At 44.8% G+C, this 23196-nt stretch overlaps 1 protein-coding gene across 4 annotated transcripts in view; it reads left to right on the top strand.

Moving 5' to 3' along the window:
* gpsm1b (G protein signaling modulator 1b) overlaps positions 1-23196 on the top strand; it is a 290004-nt gene that overhangs the window by 41217 nt on the left and 225591 nt on the right. For 2 of the 4 annotated variants that reach the window (XM_080212356.1, XM_080212354.1), the window contains one exon: positions 7303-7390. In XM_080212356.1, coding sequence (XP_080068482.1) covers positions 7323-7390 — 68 coding nt within the window. In that variant the 5' untranslated portion in view covers positions 7303-7322. Of the gene's footprint in view, positions 1-6411; positions 6504-7302; positions 7391-16103; positions 16225-23196 lie in introns of those variants that run through there. The other 2 variants (XM_080212357.1, XM_080212358.1) reach the window with 2 other exon arrangements.

Genomic DNA, 23196 nt, shown 5'->3' with positions numbered 1-23196 from the left:
GGTAATGATTGCCTGCTCAAACGGGTGTCACTCCAGATTCTGACTCTGTACATGAAGCACTCTTCGGAGTGGAAATAAGTTTGTAAATAAAGGGAATCTGGTGAAGTGATACCAGCCCCTGAGGAGTTATTTCACCCATTATCTATGTTGGTCTTTAAAATGACTTTACATCTGCATACCCAGGGGCAATAATCCCATGCTTTCTAACCTGGCTTTGCCTGGATTTTGACCCTCCATGTGCTGCTCCATTTAAAAACCATGAGCAGTGAATTAAAATACATTCTAGTCTTAATTAAATGCATTGGTAATCATTGAGTGTCTAGTCGATAGTTGTGCCACAATTTCTTTCCTTCCTTCCTTCCTAACTTCACTAAAAAATTCATTATCTCCCTGTGTTTCTTGTATTGCCTACATTTGTTCATGTACAAATCCATCTGTCAGCATTTATTCCATCTACTTAATTGCCTTTGAATGTAATTAACCCTCCGCATTGGGCACCGAGCCACATTGCTTCAAGTTCATTGATTTTTTTTTGAGTTTGCTGTTGTAGTTTGTGTTTTGACTCGTGAGATTTAAAGTTGAAGAACGCACAATAGTTGGTAATTCACTGGTATTCCGAAGTCAAATGTATTTGAGTAAAGATTTGCATTTCTGTAGCTCCTTTTCTAGAATTGTACAAATTTTAAACTTAGTTTTTATTTATTAGTGTCACAAGTAAGGCTTACATTAACACTGCAATGAAGTTACTGTGAAATTGCCTTCGTTCCCACACTTCGGCGCCTGTTTGGGTCAATGCACCTAACCCGCACATCTTTTGTACTGTGGAGGAAACCAGAGCACCCGGAGGAAACCCCACGCAGACATGGGAAGAATGTACAAACTCCACACAGACAGTGACCCAAGCTAGGACTCGAACCCGGGTCCCTGGTGCTGTGAGGCAGCAATGCTAACCACTGTGTCACCGTGTTGCAGGAGGCCATTTGGCTCATTGAATCTGTAGTGACCACAATCCCACCCAGTCCTCATTCCCTTCATGACCTTGGCATGTCCCAAAGTGCTTTGCAAGCAATGAAAAACTTTTGAAGAGTTGTCATTGCTGTCCTGTTTAAATTTGTGTATTCGTGTTACAAGTAGGAACGGTGGCATAGTGGATAACGTTGCTGCCTCACAGCTCCAGGGTTCGATGCCCAGCTTGGGTCACTGTCTGTGTGGAGTTTGCACGCTCTCCCCGTGTCTGTGTGGGCTTCCTCTGGGTGCTCTGGTTTCCTCCCACAGTTCAAAGATGTGCAAGTTAGGTGGATTGGCCACGCCCAATTGCTCCTCAATGTCCTGGGATGGGTAGGTTCGAGGGATTAGCAAGGTTAATATGTGGTGTTACAGGAATAATGCCTGAGTGGGATTGTTGGTGCAGATTAGACGGGCCAAATGGCCTTCTTTCGCACTGCAATGAAGTTACTGTGAAAATCTCTTCACCACCATGCTCTGGCACCTGTTTGGGTACACCAAGGGAGAATTTAGCACAGCCAATACACCCAACCAGGGCCTGCAGCTGTCTTTTGCATTGATACACAGCACTCCTGGCTGTTCAACGAAATGCTACCAGTTGTGTGCCTAGGCTTGCTTTATATGAGATGATTCTTGTTTTCTGCTTGAAAGATTTACATAGGTCTGAGAGTGATTGCCATGAATTGGCTTGACTTTGTGCAGATGAAAAGTGAGATGCATGCAGCTGGGAAACCAACAGGACCATCAATGCTAAATGATCAAATCCAACATTTGGCCATGTAATTGGCTTGGATTAGTGTTTTGATGCCTGGAGTTAAGTTGAGGTGCCAAATTCTGAATGGTTCAGACAAGGAACTTCCAGCATAGGCATGTGTTCTGTAGAGTTTAGAAGTGTGAGAGGTGGTCTCATTGGAATATACAGAATTCTTACAGGGTTACAGGTAGTTGCAAGAAGATGTTTCCCCCTGGATTGGCGGTTTGGCAGGGAGGTCTGGAATTGGATGGAATTTCTTCATTTAGAGGATGGATGGCACAGTGGTTAGCATTGCTGCTTCACAGCGCCAGGGACCTGGGTCATTTCTTGTGTGGAGACGCATGCTTTCCCCATGTCTGCGTGAGTTTCCTCTGCGTGCTCTGGTTTCCCCCTCAGTCCAAAGATGTGCAGATTAGGTTGATTGGCCTCTATCAGGGAATTAGCAAATAATATGCGGGGGTACGGGAATAGGGCTTGGGTGGAATGTGGTCGGTGCAGACTCGATGGGCCAAATGGCTGTAGGGATTCTATGAATTGTTGGAATTGTCTGCCCCAGAGCTTGTGGCGAGACTGTCACTGAATATGTTCAAGGCTGAGATGGATAGATTTCTAATTAGTGAAGACATAAAGGGCTAATGGGATTGGTGTGGGGAAATGGCATTGAGGTAGGTAGATAATCTAATTGAACGGTGGAGTAGGCATGTTCAAAGGGCTGAATGGCCTACTCCTGTTTTCGGTAGGCACCTCAAAGCTAATGGAGTTGCACAGTACAACAGGAGACCATTCAGGTCATTGTGACTTTTTTGAAGTGCTGTACAATTAGTTCCAGTCCTTTTCACTCTTACGCCATATCCCTGCAACTATTTCCTTATACGTATTTATGTAATTCTGTTTTGAAGATTACCTTTGACACAGCTTCTATAACCTTTTTTTGGGGGGATGGGGGCTGGTGGTGTAGGGAGTGGTAGCGCAGTGCGTTCCAGATTACAATGCTTAAACATAACATAAATGAAATGTGTTCTCTGGATACAGCAAGTAGAAACAATTTCTCCCCATCTAATTCACTGAACCACCCCTAAATGTTATTGCCTTAGAGGAGGGCAATCCCAGCTCTCCTTACGATTGAAGTCACTCAACCTCTGCTCCAATCTGGGAAAGCTCCTCTGCACCTTCTCCAAGGCCCCGAAATTCTTCCTGAAATGTGATGCCCTGCACAGAACACAACGCCAGCTGACCGCGAACCAGAGATTTAGTTATTTTTATTCATTCGTGAGGCATGGGTGTTGCTGGCTGGCCAGCATTTAATTTATTGCCCGTCCGTAGTTGCTCTTAAAGTGGTGGTCAGCTGCCTTCCTGAATCACTGCAGTCCACGTGCTGTAGGTTGACCCATAATGACGTTATGGAGGGAATTCCATAATTTTGACCTAGTGATTGTGAAGGAATGGCAATATATTTCCGAGTAAGAAGTGTCACAACACCAGGTTAAAGTCCAATAGGTTTATTTGGTAGCAAAAGCCAGTAGCTTTTGGAGCGCTCGCTGCTCCTTTATCAGGTGAGTGGGAGTTCTATTCACAAATGGCGTATAACGACACAAACTCAATTTACAAAATAATGGTTGGAATGCAAGTCTTTACAGGTAATCAAGTCTCAAAGGTACAGACAGTGTGAGCAGAGAGAGCGTTAAGCACAGGTTAAAGAGATGTTTTACGTCTCCAGCCAGGACAATTAGTGAGATTTTGCAAGCCAAGGCAAGTCATGGGGGTTATAGATGGTGCGACGTGATCCAAGTTGAGGCTGTCCTAATGTGCAGAACTTGGCTATCAGTCTCTGCTTAGTAAGAACCCAAGATCTTGGGTTAATGTCACACCATCTAGAACCCCCATGACTTGCCTGGGTTTGCAAAATCTCACTAACTGTCCTGTCTGAAGACAATACACACCTCTTTAACCTGTGCTTAGTGCTCTCTCCACTCACATTGTCTGTACCTTTGAGACTTGATTACCTGTAAAGACTCGCATTCCAACCATTATTTTGTAAATTGAGTTTGTGTCTTTATGTGCCCTGTTTGTGAACAGAACTCCCATTCACCTGACGAACGAGCAACAAGTGCTCAAAGTGGCTTTTGCTACCAAATAAACCTGTTGGACTGTAACCTGGTGTTGTGAGATTTCTTACTGTGTTTACCCCAAATCAACACCAGCATCTCTACATCATGAATATATTTCTGTGTCAGGTTGGTGAGTGGCTTGGAGGGGAACTTGCAGATGGTAGTGTTCCCATGTACGTGCTGCCCATGTTCTCCTAGGCAGAAGTGGTCGTGGGTTTGGAAGGTGCTGACTAAGAATCTTTGAATTGCTTTATGAAGGCAACTTCTCACAGTTGATCTGTATATAGCACTTAATAAGACCAAGGATTTGATTGATTTGATTTATTATTGTCAAATGTATTAGCATATTGTGAAAAGTATTGTTTTTTGTGTGCTGTACAGACAAAGCATACCATCCATAGAGAAGGAAAGGAGAGAATGCAGAATATTACAGTCATAACTAGCGTGTAGAGAAAGAAGAAATTGAATTAGAGCAGTGTCAGAAAGTGTAAAAGAGTTGGAATTAAGTTTTAGAAGCATAGAACGAGAGTAAAAGATAGAATTAGAAGGTATGCTGGGCTCAGCTTGCAAGAAGTCTCCTCGTTCCAGTGCCATCTTGAAAAGGACCCTATATGTTAACGGCCCCCTCGTTATATTCTCGATACTTAGGCGACACAGTAGTTAGCATTGCTGCCTCACAGCGCCAGGAACCTGGATTCGATGTCTCTGCATGGATTTCCTCCAGGTGCCCCAGTTTCCTCCCACAGTCCAGGTTAGGTGGATTGGCCGTGCTAAATGGACCTTCATATCAGGGGATTAGCAGGGTGAACGTGGGGTTACGTGGATAGGGCCTGGGTAGGATTGTGGTCAGTGCAGACTCAGTGGGCCGAATAGCCTCCTTCTGCACTATACGGATTCTGTGATTGTAAGGTGGGATCACCAAGGGTAATCAGGGATGGGTAATAAATTCTGGCCTTGCTGCCAGTGCTCACACCACTAGAATGAACACGTATAAAAAAACCATGTGTGGTTGAATATGCATCGCTGCTGGATTACTCTGATGCCGAGTAATCTTGGTTTGCTTTGACTCTGAAGTGCCCAAGGCTGTGGGTACGACTTTGACGGACGTCTCCATGGTTGGAGACTGAGTCTCATCTAGAGCTCTGGGCAATAAGATCAGTAGGTAGTCTAAAGCAAGCATAGGACCTGCTTAAAGAAAGTGTCATTGCAATTAAGTTTTGCCATCTAAGAAGCGAACAACCATGCCTGTGTGTTAATAAATGGCTCAGAGAGAAGCTCCTTTGCTCTTTTAATAAATTGAAAATAAAGTCTCTATTGATTGAACAATTCTGTTTTTTTTTAAGCACTTTTGCCTGCCTGTTGTTATATAAATGTCTATTTCTTCAGAATTATGACAGTAATGGAGTTATAAATTTAATTCACTCACTGAATGGCATGCCAATGTACCCAGATATTGAGCAGGTAAAGGTACACTCCAGCCTACTTGGGGGAAACCCGTTAAATATGTGAATGGTGATACTGAGAACCCAAGTAGAATATTTAATTTAAAAGCCCCAAAATTATAATGCATTTCTTTGGTCCAAGTGCAAGGATTTCTGCTCACTTGGTTCAAAGGCAGCTGAGAGTTTCAAAGTTATCCTTCACCTTGTACTCACCTGGGGAAAAATGCCAGAGGTGAAGCGAGGAAGAGATTTTTAATGCAGCAATTTGGTACAGCCCAAAATGCCAAGGCAACAGACCAAGTGCTGGAAAGTGACATTAGAATACGTAGGTGCTTGATGGCTGGCACAGGTGTGATGAGCCAAAGGGCCTCTTTCTGTGCTGTAAAACTCTCCTATAGTTGAATGGGCTGTAGAAATAAATCGATCCCACTCGCATGCTATAGTGTGGTCTGCAGATATCTGTGGAAACAGATTCAGTAGGAATTTTCAGAGGTGTGTTGGTTAAATCCATGTTGGGAATAAAATTGCGCGGTTGTTGGGGGGATAAGAGCGGGGTGTTGGGGCTAATTTGGATGGTTTGTTCAGAGAATTGACATGAGCACACTGAGCTAACTAGCCACCATTTGTGCCATTGGGTTCCACAAGGATTAAGAGACAGCAACACCAGGTTAAAGTTCAACCAGTTTATTTGGAATCACGAGCTTTTGGTGTGCTGCTCCTTCATCAGGTAAGTGGAGAGATAGGCCGCCCACCAATCACCTGATGAAGGAGCAGTGCTCCGAAAGCTCGTGATACAAAATAAACATGTTGGTCTTTAACCTGGTGTTGTGAGACTTCTTACTGTGCCCACCCCACCCCAGTCCAACGGCGGCATCTGCACATCAAGGGATAGCAAAGTTGCAGCTATCCTCATGAGTGAAGGTTTGGTGCAAGAATCTCACTGAAGTGGGTGGGGAATGTTCCCAGAAAAATTGGTGATGCAATTTTCTTTTGGGTGGGTCAGGTGGTGACATTGACACCATGCCAGACTGTGGAATCATTCTTTTTTTTTAACTTTGAAACGATCAGTCGCTTGGATGGGTAGTAGAACCTACGCAACTGAAAGCTGATCAGTTGCCAAAATAGATTGCAGTGACTTGCTGAACCTGGCACTGATCCATTAAGCACTGCATTCAGACAGCTTCTGGTAAGAGAGTAAGTGCTCCTTAACAATTCACCACTGTTTCTCTTCAATGTGTAACGCTCCTGGGGGACCCATAAACAGCTGCCGATAGTGACACCACCATGTCCGCCCAGAACGGAGGTGGCTAGGTAACTTCCCCCGCGCCCCCCCTCCCACCCCATCAGTCACGTCTGCAGATTGCACTGCAATACGTGACTGGGATCGACTTTACATGTGGAACGTGTGGTTGTGTAACTGTTCTCCAATCAGTGTTTTCTGGAGAATTAACCTTGCTTTTATCAAAAGACATTGCTGTAGTTTGAACCACGAGCTCTGTTTGCTGTAGTTCTGAAATACTCTTTTTTTTTAAGTAGACTTAGTCTATTTCACACCAAACAATGTTTGTCGTGAGTCCTGCATATGTGGCACAGTGGCCAGCACTGCTACCTCACAGTGCCAGGGACCTGAGTTCGATTCCTGGCTTGGGTTACTGTCTATGCAGAGTCTGCATGTTCTCCCTGTGTCAGCGTGGGTTTCCTCCAGGTGCCCCGGTTTCCTCCCACAGTCTGAAAGATGTGCTGGTTGGGTGCATTGGCTGTGCTAAATTCTCCCTCAGTGTACCCGAACAGGTGCCAGAGTGTGGTGACGAGGGGATTTTCACAATAGTTTCATTGAAGTGTTAATATAAGTCTACTTATGACACTAATAAAGTAAGCTTAAACTTAAATGTTCTGCCTGCTTCTAACTGATTGGCTGATACAGTGACGTTGGGAGTTACTTGTCCATAATGCGAACAGAGATTTTCATTAATAGGTCCTGTTTTCTCTGCAGCACATGCTAATGGGCCAGTGATGAATGGACCGGTCTTGTTTGAAGCTGACATGGCGAACTGGGAGAGAGGGTGTTCACCTCGTAATCGGTAAGTGTGGACCTTTTGTTGCGTGGGTGTATTGGAACCACATACCCTGATAGATGAGGGACTGTGAAGCTAAGGGATTGCTTCGTTTCCTCCATGTGCTGTATTATGTCATAAATGTTCACAGTTGAATTCGGCTCAGATCGTTTCTATCCAAACACCCACCACCCATTCTCTCCCTCTCCCCTCCCTAAATCTCCTGAAGGTATTGACTCATTTATTTTTACTTCTGTGGTTACAATGTTCCATCTGATATCCCAACTGACTGGTAATTCTTTGTGTAAGCCTAGGCATCAAATTCTGATGAGCCATTTCACAATGGTGGGTGAGTGGAAAGGCACAACAGACTCAAGTCTGTTCTTGTCTGAAGTCAGCACAGACACCTAATCCACAAGGAAGCAAAAATCCTGTTTGCTTCCCCCCAAGTCCTACTTGTGTTTAATTGGCAAGAACCTTGAAACTCCTTGTAGACCTTCAAATAACTATGCTGGACGAGCGGAGAGACTAAGGAACCTGGGATTATTCTCCTTGCAGCAGAGATGTTTAAAAGGAGATGTGACAGCGATGTTCAAAATTATGGTGTGTTGTCATAGAACAAATCGGAAGGAATTATTTCTAGTGGTTGAATGTTGGCAAATCGAGGTCATGCACTTAAGGTAATTGGCAAAAGAAGCAGATGGGAAATGAGAATTTTTATGTAGCGTACTTTTATAATCTAGCTGAAAGCAAGATAAAAGTAGCGTCAATAGGTGAATTGGATAAAGACTTGGAAACTTTAAATTTATTTATTAATGTCGCGAGTAGACTTACATTAACACTGCAATTAAGTTACTGCGGAAATCCTCGAGTCGCCACCCTGCAGTTCCTGTTCGGGTGCACTGAGGGAGAATTTAGCACGGCCAATCCACCTAACCAACATGTCTTTCGGACTGTGGGAAGAAACCGGAGCACCCGGACGAAACCCATACAGACATGGGGAGAACATGCAGACTCCACACAGACAGTGACCCAAGCCAGGAATCGAGCCCAGATTCTGGTGCTGAGCGGCGGCAGTGCCAACCACTGTGCAGCCTGGTGAAATTTAGAGTTGTAGGGAAAGAGGGAGGGATTATTGGGGTTAATTGGATAGCATTACAAAAGCCATCATGGGCATGATTGGCCGAATGGCCTCATCCGTGTAGTATGCTTTTATAATTCTGTAGCGTGAACAGTATGCTGCGTTCCCTTTTGAAAGAAAATTCTGCATCATGACTTCAATGTTTCAGGAACACTAATCTGGCATCAAAAATAACTTGTCTGTTTTATCACCATAACCTTGTACCCGAGTAACACAATGTTTCCATAAAATAGGATGATTCTGGTAAACCAAGAAACTGGAAGGTGTGTGATTTCAAAATTCTGTTTCTTTTTAATTCAATATAAGTTTCATTTTTTTTTCCGTAAAATCAGCTTATTCTCTGAAATGACTCATCAGAATTTGATGTGGCAAATTGTAATTGGCTTATTTTAATCATTCTTAATGGTGCATTGGTAAAGGACTGTTAAATGTCTCCTCAGTCAGGAAGGCTGGTCAGCCGATAGTTTGTCAAATAATGATGGAAGTAATTTGCCAAATTGCTCACCATATTTTGTTCTTGGCTTAAATTTACTGGACGTCTTATGACCCATTTTTAAAATTCTTTTATTGGATGTAAGCATTGCTGGCTTTGCCAGCAATTATTGCCTGTGTCTTAACTGCTCTTGAGATGATGTTGGTGAGCTGTATTCTTGAACTGCTGCAGCCCATGTGCTGTAAATGCACCAAAAGGGCTTATAAAGAGACAGTTCAAGAATTTTGACTCAGTGACAGTGAAGGAATATATTTCCAAATCAGGACGGTGAATGACCTGGAGCTGGTGGTGTTCCCATGCATCTGCTGCTCTTTCCTTCCAGATGGTAACAGTCACGGTTTTGGAAGGTGCTGTCTCAGGAGCCCTTATGAGCTGCTGACACCAGATTTAAATCTTTTCATGTCAAAAAATGCAACATGGCCCACTTCATGTTATTCAGCCTGAGAAATGCTTTGTTTTTTCTCCTCCGCTATGATTGAGAAACTTAATGGTTATTTATCCGTTGAGATTCACAGTTACCCATTGAGGTACTCTTCCTACCTTGTGCTTAATGCATTTTAATGTGTGGGGAATGCCTTGCTTTCTATATGCTTGGCACAGTTGTGCTTGCAATGTGCTTGTTCAGGAATGCGAACAAATTGATCACTGATTAACCCCCTCCCCTGAGCTACAATATCCTCTTTGTCTTTGGGCAACTTGATGACTTCATTCCACCAGTCATAGTCCCTGGTCAACCGAGAAGTTGATGTTTATGATGATAAATGATCAGTTACTATCAATCTGTCACTTTTCTACAATCAGTATTTTAATTGTCTCCGTGAATTTGTGCAGTGAAGTGATTGAAACTTTAAAGTGGGTATGAAAGCATGCTGACCTTACAAGAGCAATGTTAAAACACCAGTATGCTATTTCAGTTCTGTGGCTAATGTAATGTAAATAAACACGAGGTTCTTTTGGTTGGGGACAAATTCAGTTGGATGGTTTGTCGAATGAAATGTTTTGGAAACACACTGTTTGTGTGACATTGTGCACGGCTCAATGGGATTTAAGAAATCAGTATTCGTGTTGTGCTGCTCGGTGAACATGTCAGTTTGAATGGTTGTGTGAGTTTACTGTAGCTCCTCATGAGGCACATTGTGTTCTGCATTTCATACACTCTCTGTCCCTCTTTCCCTCCCACACTGGATTATTCACGCACTGGCCAGATTATGTTCTAGTGCTTTTTGTGAACCATGATGTGGAATCAACCACAAACTTAAGAATAATATTCATCCTACTACCTGCTGCTTATTTTGGATTCCCAGCTTTGGGCGCTATACACTATTGTGCATATTTTCCATTACAATTCAATGTTATGAAGCAATGGGTTATTGGCCTATAATTTCTCTGTGCTTCGTATTGTCATTAAAGCCCAGTTGGAAGGTGCTGCCGAAGGAATCTTGGTGGGTTCCTGCAGTGCGTCTTTTAGATGGTACACGAGGATTCCACTGTTCGTCAGTGGTGGAAGGATTGAATATATTTTTGGGACTAGTAGCAATCAAGCGGACGGCTTTGCCCTGGTTGGTGTTGAGATTCTTGAGTGTTGCTGGAGCTGCACTCATCCAGGCAGGGAGAGTATTCCATTAAACTACTGACTTGTGCATTGTACAGTAAGAAGTCTCACAACTCCAGGTTAAAGACCAACAGGTTTGTTTGGAATCAGAAGTTTTCAGAACACTGCTCTTCCATCAGGTGAGTCAATGCTCCGAAAGCTCATGATTGGTGTTGTGAGACAACTTTCTTTTCCCATCCCAGTCCAACGCTGGCATTTCCTTACCTTGTGTGTTGAGGATGGTGGGCAGGCTTTGGGGAATCCAGTGGTGATTTACTTGCCACATGATTCACAACGTTAACCTGCTCTGGAGCCACAGTATTTATTTGGCTTGTCCAGTTCAGGTTCTTATCAATGGTAACTTTCAAGATGTTGATAGTAGTACCGTGCATCATATTGTCATGAATATCTGGTGGGAAGGTGCTCCCAGAGGAATCTTAAAGGTAGAGAACCTGGTGAACTGGTGCAACGACAATAATCTCTCCCTCAATGTCAGTAAAATGAAGGAGATAGTCATCAATTTCAGGAAGTGTAGTGCAGGTAGTGCCCCTGTTTATGTTAATGGGGATGAAGTGGAAATGGTCAAGAGCTTCAAGATTCTAGGTGTCCATATCACCAACAAGCTGTCCTGGTCTCTCCACACTGACGCTATAGTTAGGAAAGCCCACCAACACCTCTATTTTCTCAGTAAGCTAAAGAAATTTGGTATGTCTGCTCCAACTCTCAGCAAATTTTACGGATGCATCATGAGGAGAGGCTGAATAAACTAGGCTTGTACTCGTTAGAGTTTAGAAGAATGAGGGGAGATCTCATTGAGACGTATAAGATGATGAATGGGATGGATAGGATAGAGGTGGAAAGACTCTTCCCGCTCAAAAAAGACAGTAGGACTAGGGGGCACAGCCTCAAGATAAAGGGGGGGCGGTTCAGAACGGAGTTGAGGAGGAACTTCTTCACTCAAAGGGTGGTGAATCTCTGGAATTCTCTGCCCGTTGAAGTGGTGGAGGCTGCCTCGCTAAATATTTTTAAGAAGCGGGTTGATGGGTTTTTGATAAGAGAGGGGATTAAGGGTTATGGGGAGAGGGCGGGAATGTGGAACTGAGCCACGACAGATCAGCCATGATCTTATTGAATGGCGGGGCAGGCTCGAAGGGCTAGATGGCCTACTCCTGCTCCTATTTCTTATGTTCTTATGTTCTTATAGAAAGCATCCTTTCTGGTTGTATCACAGCTTGGTTTGGCTCCTGCTCTGCCCAAGATCACAATAAACTCCAAAGGATTGTGAATGTAGCCCAATCCATCACACAAGCCAGCCTCCCATCCGTTGACTCTGTCTGCACTTCTCACTGCCTCGGAAAAGCAGCCAGCATAATCCGAGACCCCACACACCCTGGACATTCCCTTTTCCACCTTCTTCCATCAGGAAAAAGATACAAAAGTCTGAGATCACGTACCAAACGACTTGAGAACAGCTACTTCCTGCTGCCACCAGATCTTTGAATGGATGTACCATATATGAAGTTGATCTTTCTCTACACCTTAGCTATGACTGTAACACGACATTCTGCACCCTCTCTTTTCCTTCTCCCCTCTGTACCCTATGAATGGTATGCTTTGTCTTTGTAGTACGCAAGAAACAATACTTTTCACTGTATCCAATACGTGTGACAATAAATCAAACAATTTGATCAGCCACTTCACAGTCTTTCAGTTGATTGAACCCAAGCCTTTCTGTGTAAATAACTTTCCCATAAACTTGCCTTGTTGACTGTGACCGATCCATGTTCTGTGACTCCATTTGCTTTTATCCTCACACGTACAATGTATACAATAATAACTAGAGGCCATCAATGGTCACCAAGAAATCCAGTGGTATCTCAGGAGACACTTTACCTAGAGAGTGGTGAGAATGCAGAATCTTTCACCACAGAAATGACTAAAGTGAATTGGCACGGCAGTACAGTGGTTTGCACTGCTGCCTCACAGCGCCAGGGACCTGGGTTTGGTTCCTGGCTTAAGTCACTGCCTCTGCAGAGTCTGCACATTCTCCCTGTGTCTGTGTGGGTTTCCTCTGGGAGCTCCAGTTTCCTCCCACAATCTGATCGATGTGCTGGTTAGGGTGCATTGACCCAAACAGGCGCTGGACTGTGGTGACTAGGGGAATTTCACTGCCTTGAAATGAACTTCATTGCAGTGTTAATGTAAGCCTTACTTATGACTAATAAATAAACTTAAAAAGCGAATGGAATGGATGCATTTAAGGGGAAGCTGGACACGTATTTCAGGGGGAAGGGCACAGGTGGTTGCAAGAATAGATTTAGACAAGGAAAGATGGGAGGAGGCTTGAGTGGAGCATCAACGTTGGTATGGGCTGGTTGGGCCGAATGGTCTGTTTCTGTGCTGTGTACTCCTCTGAACGGTAGCCTGGCTGGAGCAGGTTAGAGCGGTGGGAGGAGCAAGATTTTGAAGGTTTGAAAACAGGGATGAGAACTTTGAAAATAATAGGGAGCTAATGTAGGTCAGCAAGGAGGGAGGTTAACAGGACCGATTTGAGTTAGGATATGGCCAGCAGGCCTTAGGATGTGCTTGAGTTCATGGGAGATGTGAGACCAGCTAGAAATGTTGAAATAAAGTCTCAAGATAAAGAAGGCATGGATATATATTTGGATAGCATTTGAGCAGGGGCCAGGGTAGAGTCAGTATTCTCACAGAATAGAATACCTACAGAGCAGAAGGAAGCCATTCGGCCCATCGAGTCTGCACTGACAACAATCCTACCCAGGCCCAATCCCTGCAACATTTACCCCACGAATCCCTCTAACCTACACATTCCTGGACACCAAGGGGCAATTTAGCATGGCCAATGCACCTAACCAGCACATCTTTTGGACTATGGGAGGAAACTGGAGCACCCTGAGGAAACCCACGTGGACCTGGGGAGAACGTGTAAACTCCACACAGTGACCCGAGGCTGGAATTGAACCCAGGTCTCTGGAGCTGTGAGGCAGCAGTGCTAACCACCGTGCCGCCCTATTGGATTGTCGGGCAAGAAATCAAACAATTTTGAGATAGTGGAGGACTTTAGAGAGGTGGGTGGTGAGGTAGAGGTCGAGTGAGGTATTCTGACATGTTCCCCAGGATTCTCCTATTCTCCAATTTCTTTCATTTAGAAGATTTAATGGTGTTTAAAGTGTTTGCTTTAAAGTTGATTTTGTTATCCAAAGGTGTTGAGGGTTATGGAGTTAAAGGTGGGTATTTGGAGTTAGATCACAGATCAGGCATCATCGCATTGGGTGGTGTAGGTTTGAGGATCTAAATGGTCACTGCTATCTCTTCCCTTGGGTCTGTGAATCCTGGAGAGTGATGGAGCTTGTAAGATTGAGACTGCTGGACTTTCGCCAGGGAAGAGTATTGGAAAATATGGAGCAAAGGCGGGTAAACGGAGTTCAGATATAGCTGAGCCATAATGGATGAATTGATTTGCATGATTGAATGGCCTCCTTTTTGTTTTTGGAGGGTGGGTGTGGTGTTCCAATGTCCAAGGCCTCCACTTTTCCAGCTATTTAAATCATCTTTTATTTCTTATTTCTTGTGTCCATTATTTAACTGTTGTGATTTAATATGTAATTCCACTTCTGACTTGGCTTTGGTTCATCAGTGTTTTGATATCAGGGTCCACATCTCCCTCCAGCCATTTTTCTAACGTCTGATACGGAATTCCAGGAGAAACTTTGTCACCCAGAGAGGAGTGAGAATGTGGAACTCGCTGCCTCAAGGAGTGATTAAAAACAAATAGCCATTAAGGGGAAACTAGATAAGAATATTGGAGGCATGGTGGCACATGGGTTGGCACAGCTGCCTTACAGTGCCAGGGACCCGGGCTCAATGCTGGCCTGTCTGTGTGGAGTTTGCATGTTCTCCCCATGTCTGCATGGGTTTCCTCCTGCAGTCCACATATGTGTGGGTTAGGCTGATTGGCCATGCTAAATTGACTCTGCATGTCAAGGGGGGGGTGTTAGCAGGGTAAATACGTGGGGAGATGGGGATGGGGCCTGAGTGGAATTGTTGTTGGTGCAGGCTCAATGGGCTGAATAGCCTCATTCTGCACTGTAGGGATTCAATGATTCCATGAATATGAGGGACAAGGGTACAGGTTATAATAAATTTAGATGAGAAAAGATGGGGGAGGGGGTTCGAGTGAAGCACAGATACTGACATGGACTGGTTGGGCAGAATGGCCTGTTTACGTGCTGTTGATCATGGCAGCCAATGATGCAGTGGTTTTGCACTGCTGCCTCACAGCACCAGGGACTCAGGTTCAGTTCCAGCTTCTGGTCACTATCTGTGTGCAGTTTGCATGTTCTCCTTGTGTCTGCGTGGGTTTCCTCCCACAGTCCAAAAATTTATGGGTGAGGCTGATTGGCCGTGCCAAATTGACCTTGGTGTCAGGAATTAGCAGGATAAATGAGGGTTACAGAATAGGTCCTGGGTGGGATTATGGTTGGGACAGACTCGATGAAGTGGTGGAGGCTACCTTGTTGAATATATTTAAATCACGGGTAGATAGGTTTCTGATAGACAGGGGAATTGAGGGTTATGGGGAGAAAGCAGGAAAGTGGAACTGATCCACTTCAGATCAGCCATGATCTTACTGAATGGCGGGGCAGGCTCAAAGGGCTAGACGGCCTACTCCTGCTCCTATTTCTTATGTTAATGGGCTGAATGGCCGCCTTCTGTACTGTCGGGGTTCTATAATCCTCTAATTTACAGTGCAGAGAAAGGCCATTCAACCCCATTAACCTATACTGGGTTAATGCTTCAGGCAAGCCTCTTCCCAGCCTCCTTCGTTTCATCTTATTAGCACGGACATCTATTTCTTTCTCCCTTGCGTAAATTTATCTGGCTAACCCTTGTTATGCAGCTGTGTGCTATTTGCCACAGTCACTCCCGGCAGTAATGATTGTTAGACAGGAGCTTTAGTTCCCGACTCTGGAGCCTGTGATAGGAACGGGGCTCCTGAAGTGTGTATGATGTGGGGTCGTGGACTTGAGTGAGTTTGTCGGCGAGAAACCTGTAGCTGGAGGTGGGGGGGCGCGGGGGGAGGTTTGCTGCCTGCAGCCGTCTCCCTGCTACTGCTTTTGTTTAGGTGAAACGCACGTGCGGAACCACAAAGGCTGATAAACGGCTAATTAATAAATTGTGTCCGGCTGACTGAGCTGCCAAGGGCTGCGAGGGAAGAGATCGACAAAGCTCATAGATCTCTCGAAACCAAGCGGCAGGAGGTTGTATTTTTTTTTGCCTGAACGGTTAGTTTTCTCTCCCACTGACCTCCCGAGGTGGGTGGATTTGCGGGGAGGGGGGGGAGCTTTGTTCCAGATGATGTCAGGAAACAGTAGGGTGTGGCTTTCTCTGTTTGTTACCTACTGCCTCTTGCTTTGGTGTGTGCGACCGTGCATCCTGAACAGGGAGTGCTAACAGCTGTTTGGAGGGGGTGGGGGGGGTGGCGTGGGGCAGGTGACATATTGCACTGACCGCTGCTGCCTTTCTGTGGTACAAGGTAGACAGGCTGATGGCTCCATGGCTCTGTTTCCTAGCGATGAGAGTCCGGGACTAATGACAAGGAAGATACCCTCAAGGTAAGAAGGCACCCAGCTGCGGTGTATGGACACCTTTTCTCAGAGATCTTGGCTCCATTATCAGTGCTGTCTTATTGCATGGATTTTACTCTGGTCCATGACTGCTGTTCCTTGTAGCATCAAATGAGGTCTTTATGATTTCCAAGTTCTGCATTGATTTACCAAGCATTATTTTGAAAAGTGGTGTTGTGGTTTTGCTAGAAATGTAAGCTGTTAATATGCATGAGGTGTTAAGTTAGGGTATTCTGATTTCATAAGACCTTTATTCCTCTGCCGGACACCAGTTGAATCGAGGTGTATTGACATTGCCCCGTAATGTTGAATGTGTGTCTCTCTGTTAAGTTTAATCTGAGCCAGGTGTTCTGATGAGCTTCACCTGTACGCCGTGAGTGGTTTACCCGGCGGAGAGAAGCCCATCGGAGAGGAATCCCTTTTTATTTTCCGGCCATTTTAAGTTCTGCTTCACCTTGCACAAAATGACTGCAAGGTTTGGATGTGTGAAACATTAATATTCAGCACCACATTCCTCACTTTGCGTGCTGTCTCACCCCCCCCACCCCTCATTTTGTTTTTAGCAGTCGGTACAAAATGAATGCATTTCCAGACCTTGGTTATTTGGTGTCACTTGCGCAGTTGTAAGCAATTGATGCTAATTATTATTGGTTATCATTGCATTAATGTTCGGGATAATGCCCAAGAGACCGATTCAGTGGACGGCCTTAATAAAAACACAGCACGTCGCTGTCGGTATTGATTCCTCTGTAGTGGTCAATATTCCCAGCGTTGGTCAAATAAACTGAACTTGCATTGGATAAAAGTTAAAGTTTATTTATTAGTCACAAGTAAAGCTTACAAATGCACCTAACCAGCAGGTCTTTCAGAGTGTGGGAGGAAACCCACACAGCCACAGGGGAGAACATGCAGACACGGTGGCACAGTGGTTAGCACTGCTGCCTCACAGCGTCAGGGGCCTGAGTTCAATTCCCAGCTTGGGTCACTGTCTGTGTGGAGTGCGCACGTTCTCCCCGTGTCTGCATGGGTTTCCTCCGAGTGCTCTTGTTTCCACCCACAGTCTGAAAGGCGTGCTGGTCAGGTGCATTGACCCGAACAGGCGCCGGACTTTGGCAACTAGGGGATTTTCACAGTAACTTCATTGCAGTGTTAATGTAAGCCTTAGGTGTGACTGACAAATAAATAAATAAATAAAACTTAAAACTCCACACAGACAGCGACCCAAGGCTGGAAATGAAGAAATCGAGATCTAGGGAAACCTGGGTCCCTGGTACTGTGAAGCAACGGTACTAAGCACTATGCTTCGCTGCTGCCCATTACTGTGCAGCTGATATTCCGGGGGGGGTACGGGGGACAGGAAACAAATCAGTTGCTTTTAGGCAGCACTCTAACTACTTTTCATGTGAATAGCTGCCTTTGGTTTTGGACTGTTGAGTCCAGCTACAATAAAGAGAAGCAACATTGCAAAACGTTAAAGGCGAGGGATTGGCAGGAAACTCGACTGCTGCAGTTACACAATTTCTGACTTTGTACCTGGAGTGTAGCTTGTGCATGAGGCTGATGTTGTCATTTGTTGGCCCCACGCGGTTCTGTTTTAAACCGGGAAGCACGTGTGACCAGTAACGCTTGCTTTCGTACGTGTAATCCAAATCTTTTGGGAGTTGTGTTTGAAACAACCAGCCCGCGTTTTGGGCTGCCCACGATCACCGTCCACGCTCCCTTGTCATGCACGTGAAGGTTTTGTTGAATTTTTCCGCAAAAGCCTTGTACAAGAGTACCATAGAGCAAAGCCTGGACAGTACATTCCAGCTACTGCCTTAAAGCTGGGTAGCTTAACGGCGTAAGAAGTCTGACAACACCAGGTTTCAGTCCAACCGATTTATTTGATAGTAAACTCACATGCTTTCAAGGTTTACCTCTTCGTCTGGTGAATGGAGAGTTCTGGCCTCAGACAACTCTCCATTCACCTGAGGAAGAGGTAAACCTCGAAAGCTTGTGAGTTTTACTATCGAATAAGTCAGACGGACTTAAACCTGGTGTTGTCAGACTTCTTATTGCGTTCACCCCAGTCCAACGCTGGCATCTCCACATCATAGCTTAACAGCCACACTGATCATCACGTTCTTTAAGATTTACAACAATAGTCTGCATTTATGTAGCAAATTTAACATCAAGAAACATCCCACTATTCTCAAAAGCAAAGTCAGAACCAAAAAAAAACCAAAGGAGACATTAGGACAAGTGATCTAAAGCTTAGTTTTTTAAAATTTGTCTTACATGAAGTGGGCGTCGCTGGTTGGGCGAGCATTTATTGCCCATCCATAACTCCTCTTTCAGAGTGTTTGAGAGTCAACTCATTTGGAGTCACATGTAGGCCAGACCAGATAAGAACGGCAGATTTCCTTAGGACATTAGTGAACCAGATGGGTTCTTCCGACAATGGTCATCATTATATTTTGAATTCCAGACTTTCATTGAATTCAAATTTCACCATCTGCCATGGTGGGATTCGAACTCGGGTCCCCCAGAGCATTACCCCAGGTCTGTGGGCTAGTGGTTCAGTGGCAATACCACTGCCTCCCCAAGATTTGAGGGGTATTTTTAAGGAGTAGAGAGAGGCAGAGAAGTTTGGAGAGGAAATTCTAAATTTTAGGGCCTTAAGAGTTGAAAGCGTTTCTGCAACTTATCATGACTGCTGCAGTGAAGCAGAGTTTTACAGTTCTTTTTCTCCCCCAAGACTCACTTTTGCCAACAGGCCAAGCTTCGGGAGCTAAGCCATGTTTGCTCATTTGCCAGTATTTCCCCGCGTATCACACACGTGGGCTTTGCATCCTGAGTTGCGTTGGCACAATTAGCAAAATCCGTGCCTCACAAAATCACCTTTATGCTGCTTTGTCCCTGATTTTAGTTTCTTCTTTGTAGGCTGTTCACTGGAGTTTATGGCGTGCTCTGCAGAGCTAACAGTAGCACTGCTCTGCCCTGTCGTAGACTCCACAGAGCAGCTTTCAAGCAGATTCCAATGTGTGATCTGGCCAGTAGGTTCACTGCCTATTAATGTCTCTGGCCGGCTCTTGTAATGATCCATGGTCCACAGCCCTCTTGTCTTGCTCACAAGTGAACTCAGTGGCTACGAGAGCAGGTTACAGGCTCGGAATACTGCGGTGAGTAACTCACCTCCTGACTCCCGAAAGCCTATCCGCCATCTACAACGCACAGGTCAGGAGTGTGATGGAATACTCGTAAGAACTATGAGCAGGAGTAGGCCATCTGGCCCCTCGAGCATGCTTTGCCATTCAGTAAGATCATGGCTGATCTTTCAGTGGACTCAGCTCCACTTACCTGCCCGGTCACCATAACCCTTAATTCCTTTACTGTTCAAAAATTTATCTATTCTTGCCTTTAAAAGCAGGTTCACTGGGCAGTGAATTCCACAGATTCACAATCCTTTGGATGAAGAAGTTCCTCCTCAACTCAGTCCTAAATCTGCTTCCCCTTATTTTGAGGCTATGCCCCCTAGTTCTCGTTTCACCGCCAGTGGAAACAACTTCCCTGCTTCTATCTTATCTATTCCCTTCATAATCTTGTATGTTTCTATAAGATCCCATTCTTCTGAATTCCAGTGAGCATAGCCCCAGTCTACTTATCTCTCCTCATAAGCCTATCCTCTCAATTCCAGAATCAACCTAGTGAATCTCCTCTGCACTCCTTCAGTGCCGGTATATCCTTTCTCAAGTAAGGAGACCAAAACTGTACACAGTACTGCAGGCGTGGCCTCACCAGCACCTTATACAACTGCAACATAACCTTGCTGTTTTTAAACTCCATCCCTCGACCAATGAAGGACAAAATTCCATTTGCCTTCTTAATTACCTGTTGCACCTACAAACCAATTCCTTGTGATTCTTACACAAAGACACCCAGTTCCCTCTGCGCAGCAACATACTGCAAGTTTTTACCATTTAAGTAATAGTTCATTTTGCTGTTATTCCTACCAAATGGATCACCTCACATTTACCAACACTACTCCATCTGTCAGACCCGTGCTGACTCACTTAGACTATCTATATCCCTTTGCAGACTTTCAACATCCTCTGCACACTTGGCTCTTCCACTCATCTCACTGTCATCTGCAAATTTTGACACACTACGCTTGGTCCCTAACTCCAAATCATCTGTGTAAATCGTAAACAGTTGCAGTCCCAACTCTGATCCCTGAGGCACACCACTGGTCACTGATCGCCAACCAGAAAAACACCCATTTACCCTCACTCTTTGCTTTCTGTTAGTTAACCAATCCTCTATCCATGCTAATACATTACCCGTAACACTGTGCACCTTTATCTTATGTAGCAGTCTTTGGTGTGGCACCTTGTCAAATGCCTTCTGGAAATCCAGAGGGCAAGTACTCCCCACTTGCCTGGAAAGGTGCAGATCTAACAACACCCAAGAAGTTTGACACCATCCAGAACATAGCAGCCAGCTCGACTGACGCCGAAGTGTGTATTATCTAGAAGATGCACTGCAACAATTCACCAAGGATCCTTAGATAGCACCTTCCAAACCCACAACCACTTCCATCTTGAAGGACAAGGGCACCAGGTACATGAGAACACCACCGTTTGCAAGTTCCTCTCCAAGCCACTTCACCATCCGGGCTTGGAAATATATTGCTGTTCCTTCACAGTCATTGGTCAAATTCCTGGAATTCCCTCCCTAACGGCATTGTGGGTCAACCCACAGAACATGGACTGCAGCAATTCAAGAAGGCAGCTCACTACCACCATCTCAAGGCCATCTAGAGATGGGTAATAAATGCTGGCCAGCCAGTGACGCCCATGTCCTATGAATGAATAAAAGAAAAGAACAAAGCTCAACTCCAAGTGAATTTCTGTCAAAAGCACTTATGTACAGCGTGTTTGGTGCCCAGCAGATGTGCAGGGTATGCTCACCTGCTCACTGTTGCCTCTTATGGCCAGAGACTACTGTTCCAAAGGAGTATAAATTGTGGCAGAGGTTTGGCAACATTTAGAATAGCCTGTGCAGTACTGTGTGCAGTTCTGGTTGCCACATTACAGGAAGGATGTGATTGTACAGGAGGGAGTGCAGAGGAGATTCACCTGGATGCTGCCTTGGGTGGAACATTTAAGTTATGAAGAGAGATTGGATAGGCTTGGATTGTTTTCGTTGGAGCAGAGAAGACTGAGGAGCGATCTGATTGAGGTGTACAGGGTTATAAAGGATATGGATAGGGTGAATGGGAAGCAGCGTTCCCCTTAGTTGAAGGGTCAGCCAGGAGGGGACACAGGCTCAAGGTGAGGGGCAGGAGGTTTGGGGGGAATGTAAGGAAAAATATTTTTACCCAGAGGGTGGTTTCGGTCTGGAATGCACTACCCGGGAGGGTAGTAGAGGGCAGGTTAACTCACATCCTTTAAAAAGTACATGGATGAACACCTGGCACGTCATAACATTCAAGACTGTGGGCCATGTGGGAGAGAGGTGTTTCTCGTGTGTCAGTGCAGACTCAATGGGCCAAAGGGCCTCTTTTGCACTGTGATTCTTTGAGTTTGTGTCAGGCAATCTTTGGGGAGCATCATGACCCTTTTATACACCTGCCTGCAACCCACCCATGGGCTGCGACCCCTGTTTTGAAAATGATAGAATCCCTGTAGTGCAGAAGGAGGCCATTCGGTCCATCATGTCCATACCAACAACAAATCCACCCAGGCCCTATTCTTGTAATCCCCATATATTTACCCCCACTAATCCTTCTAACCTATGCATCTAGGGACACTAAGGGCAATTTAGCATGGCCAATGCACCTAATCCACACATCTTTGGATTGTGGGAGGAAACCCATGGGGGGAACGTGTAAACTCCTCACTGACAGGAACCCAATCTGACGCTGTGAGGTAGCATTGCTAACCACTGTGCTGCCCTCAAAAAGCCTGCAGTAAACCATAGTGGAGGAGATTGAAGGTTGCAAACCTCCAGATTGTTCTGGAGACTCCAGAAATCGAAGACTCATTCTCCGTTCATTACCGGCAGAAAATCATATATGCATATAGATATATACATTTTTTTTTCAAAAATGCAAGTGGATCCATAACACACAGAGCCTTTGAGGAAAGAGGAAAGGAGTAAAGTGAGAACTTTTTTTTTTAAACAAAAGTAACATGTTTAATTTTTGTTCAGTGCTTCCTGTTTCTTTTTGAGAGATGTGATACAATTTTGCCAACAAGTTGTGTTGAATTTTACAGCACAGAGATGCTCATCTGTGTTAGTGCTTACACTCGACTTGAAGCACCACCTATCTCTATTAAAAGGTCTCTGGAGCTGATGCAGTCCAATGTGGTCGCAGGAACACACGCACAGTCTTGTTAGGTGGAGTGTTTCAGGATTTAAGGAACATCGCTTAGTTTTTCAAAATTCTTTCTTGGGATGTGGGCATTGCTGATGAGGCCAGCATTTATTGCCCATCCCTAATTGCCCTTGAATTGCATGGCGTGTTGGGTGTCAGTTAAGAGACATCCACATTGCTGTAGATCATATCAAAATATCCTCCCTTCTTTCCCTTTGATGTGCTTATCAAGAGTCACCTTCGACTATTTTTGCTTCAGCTACTCCCTCTGGTAGCAAATTTCACATTCTGATCACTTTAGTACGTAAACTTGTCCGGACTTCCCTATTTTAATTGATTTCTATTTACAGTTAACAGATACCGAACCTACTTCGCAAATTAGAAAATGTGTTTCATCAGCACACATCGAGTATTGCAATAACGCAGCTGTTCAATAAAGTTCAACATTCATTCAAAAATTATAAATCCAAATAGTTTCTCTGTCATTTTTTTGGCCTTGAGTTTCTCCTCTGGTTGAATGATGCAGAAATGACACAACAGAAAGGACCTCACCAGTTGTGCCTCCTTACCTGGGCTTCACTGGCAGTGCATTGGACTACTTG

Source organism: Carcharhinus amblyrhynchos, chromosome 25, assembly GCF_965287045.1.
Source record: "Carcharhinus amblyrhynchos chromosome 25, sCarAmb.v2.hapA, whole genome shotgun sequence".
Lineage (NCBI taxonomy): Eukaryota > Metazoa > Chordata > Chondrichthyes > Carcharhiniformes > Carcharhinidae > Carcharhinus > Carcharhinus amblyrhynchos.
The sequence above is the reverse complement of the archived record's forward strand: the minus strand, read 5'-3'. Positions and strand labels throughout refer to the sequence as shown.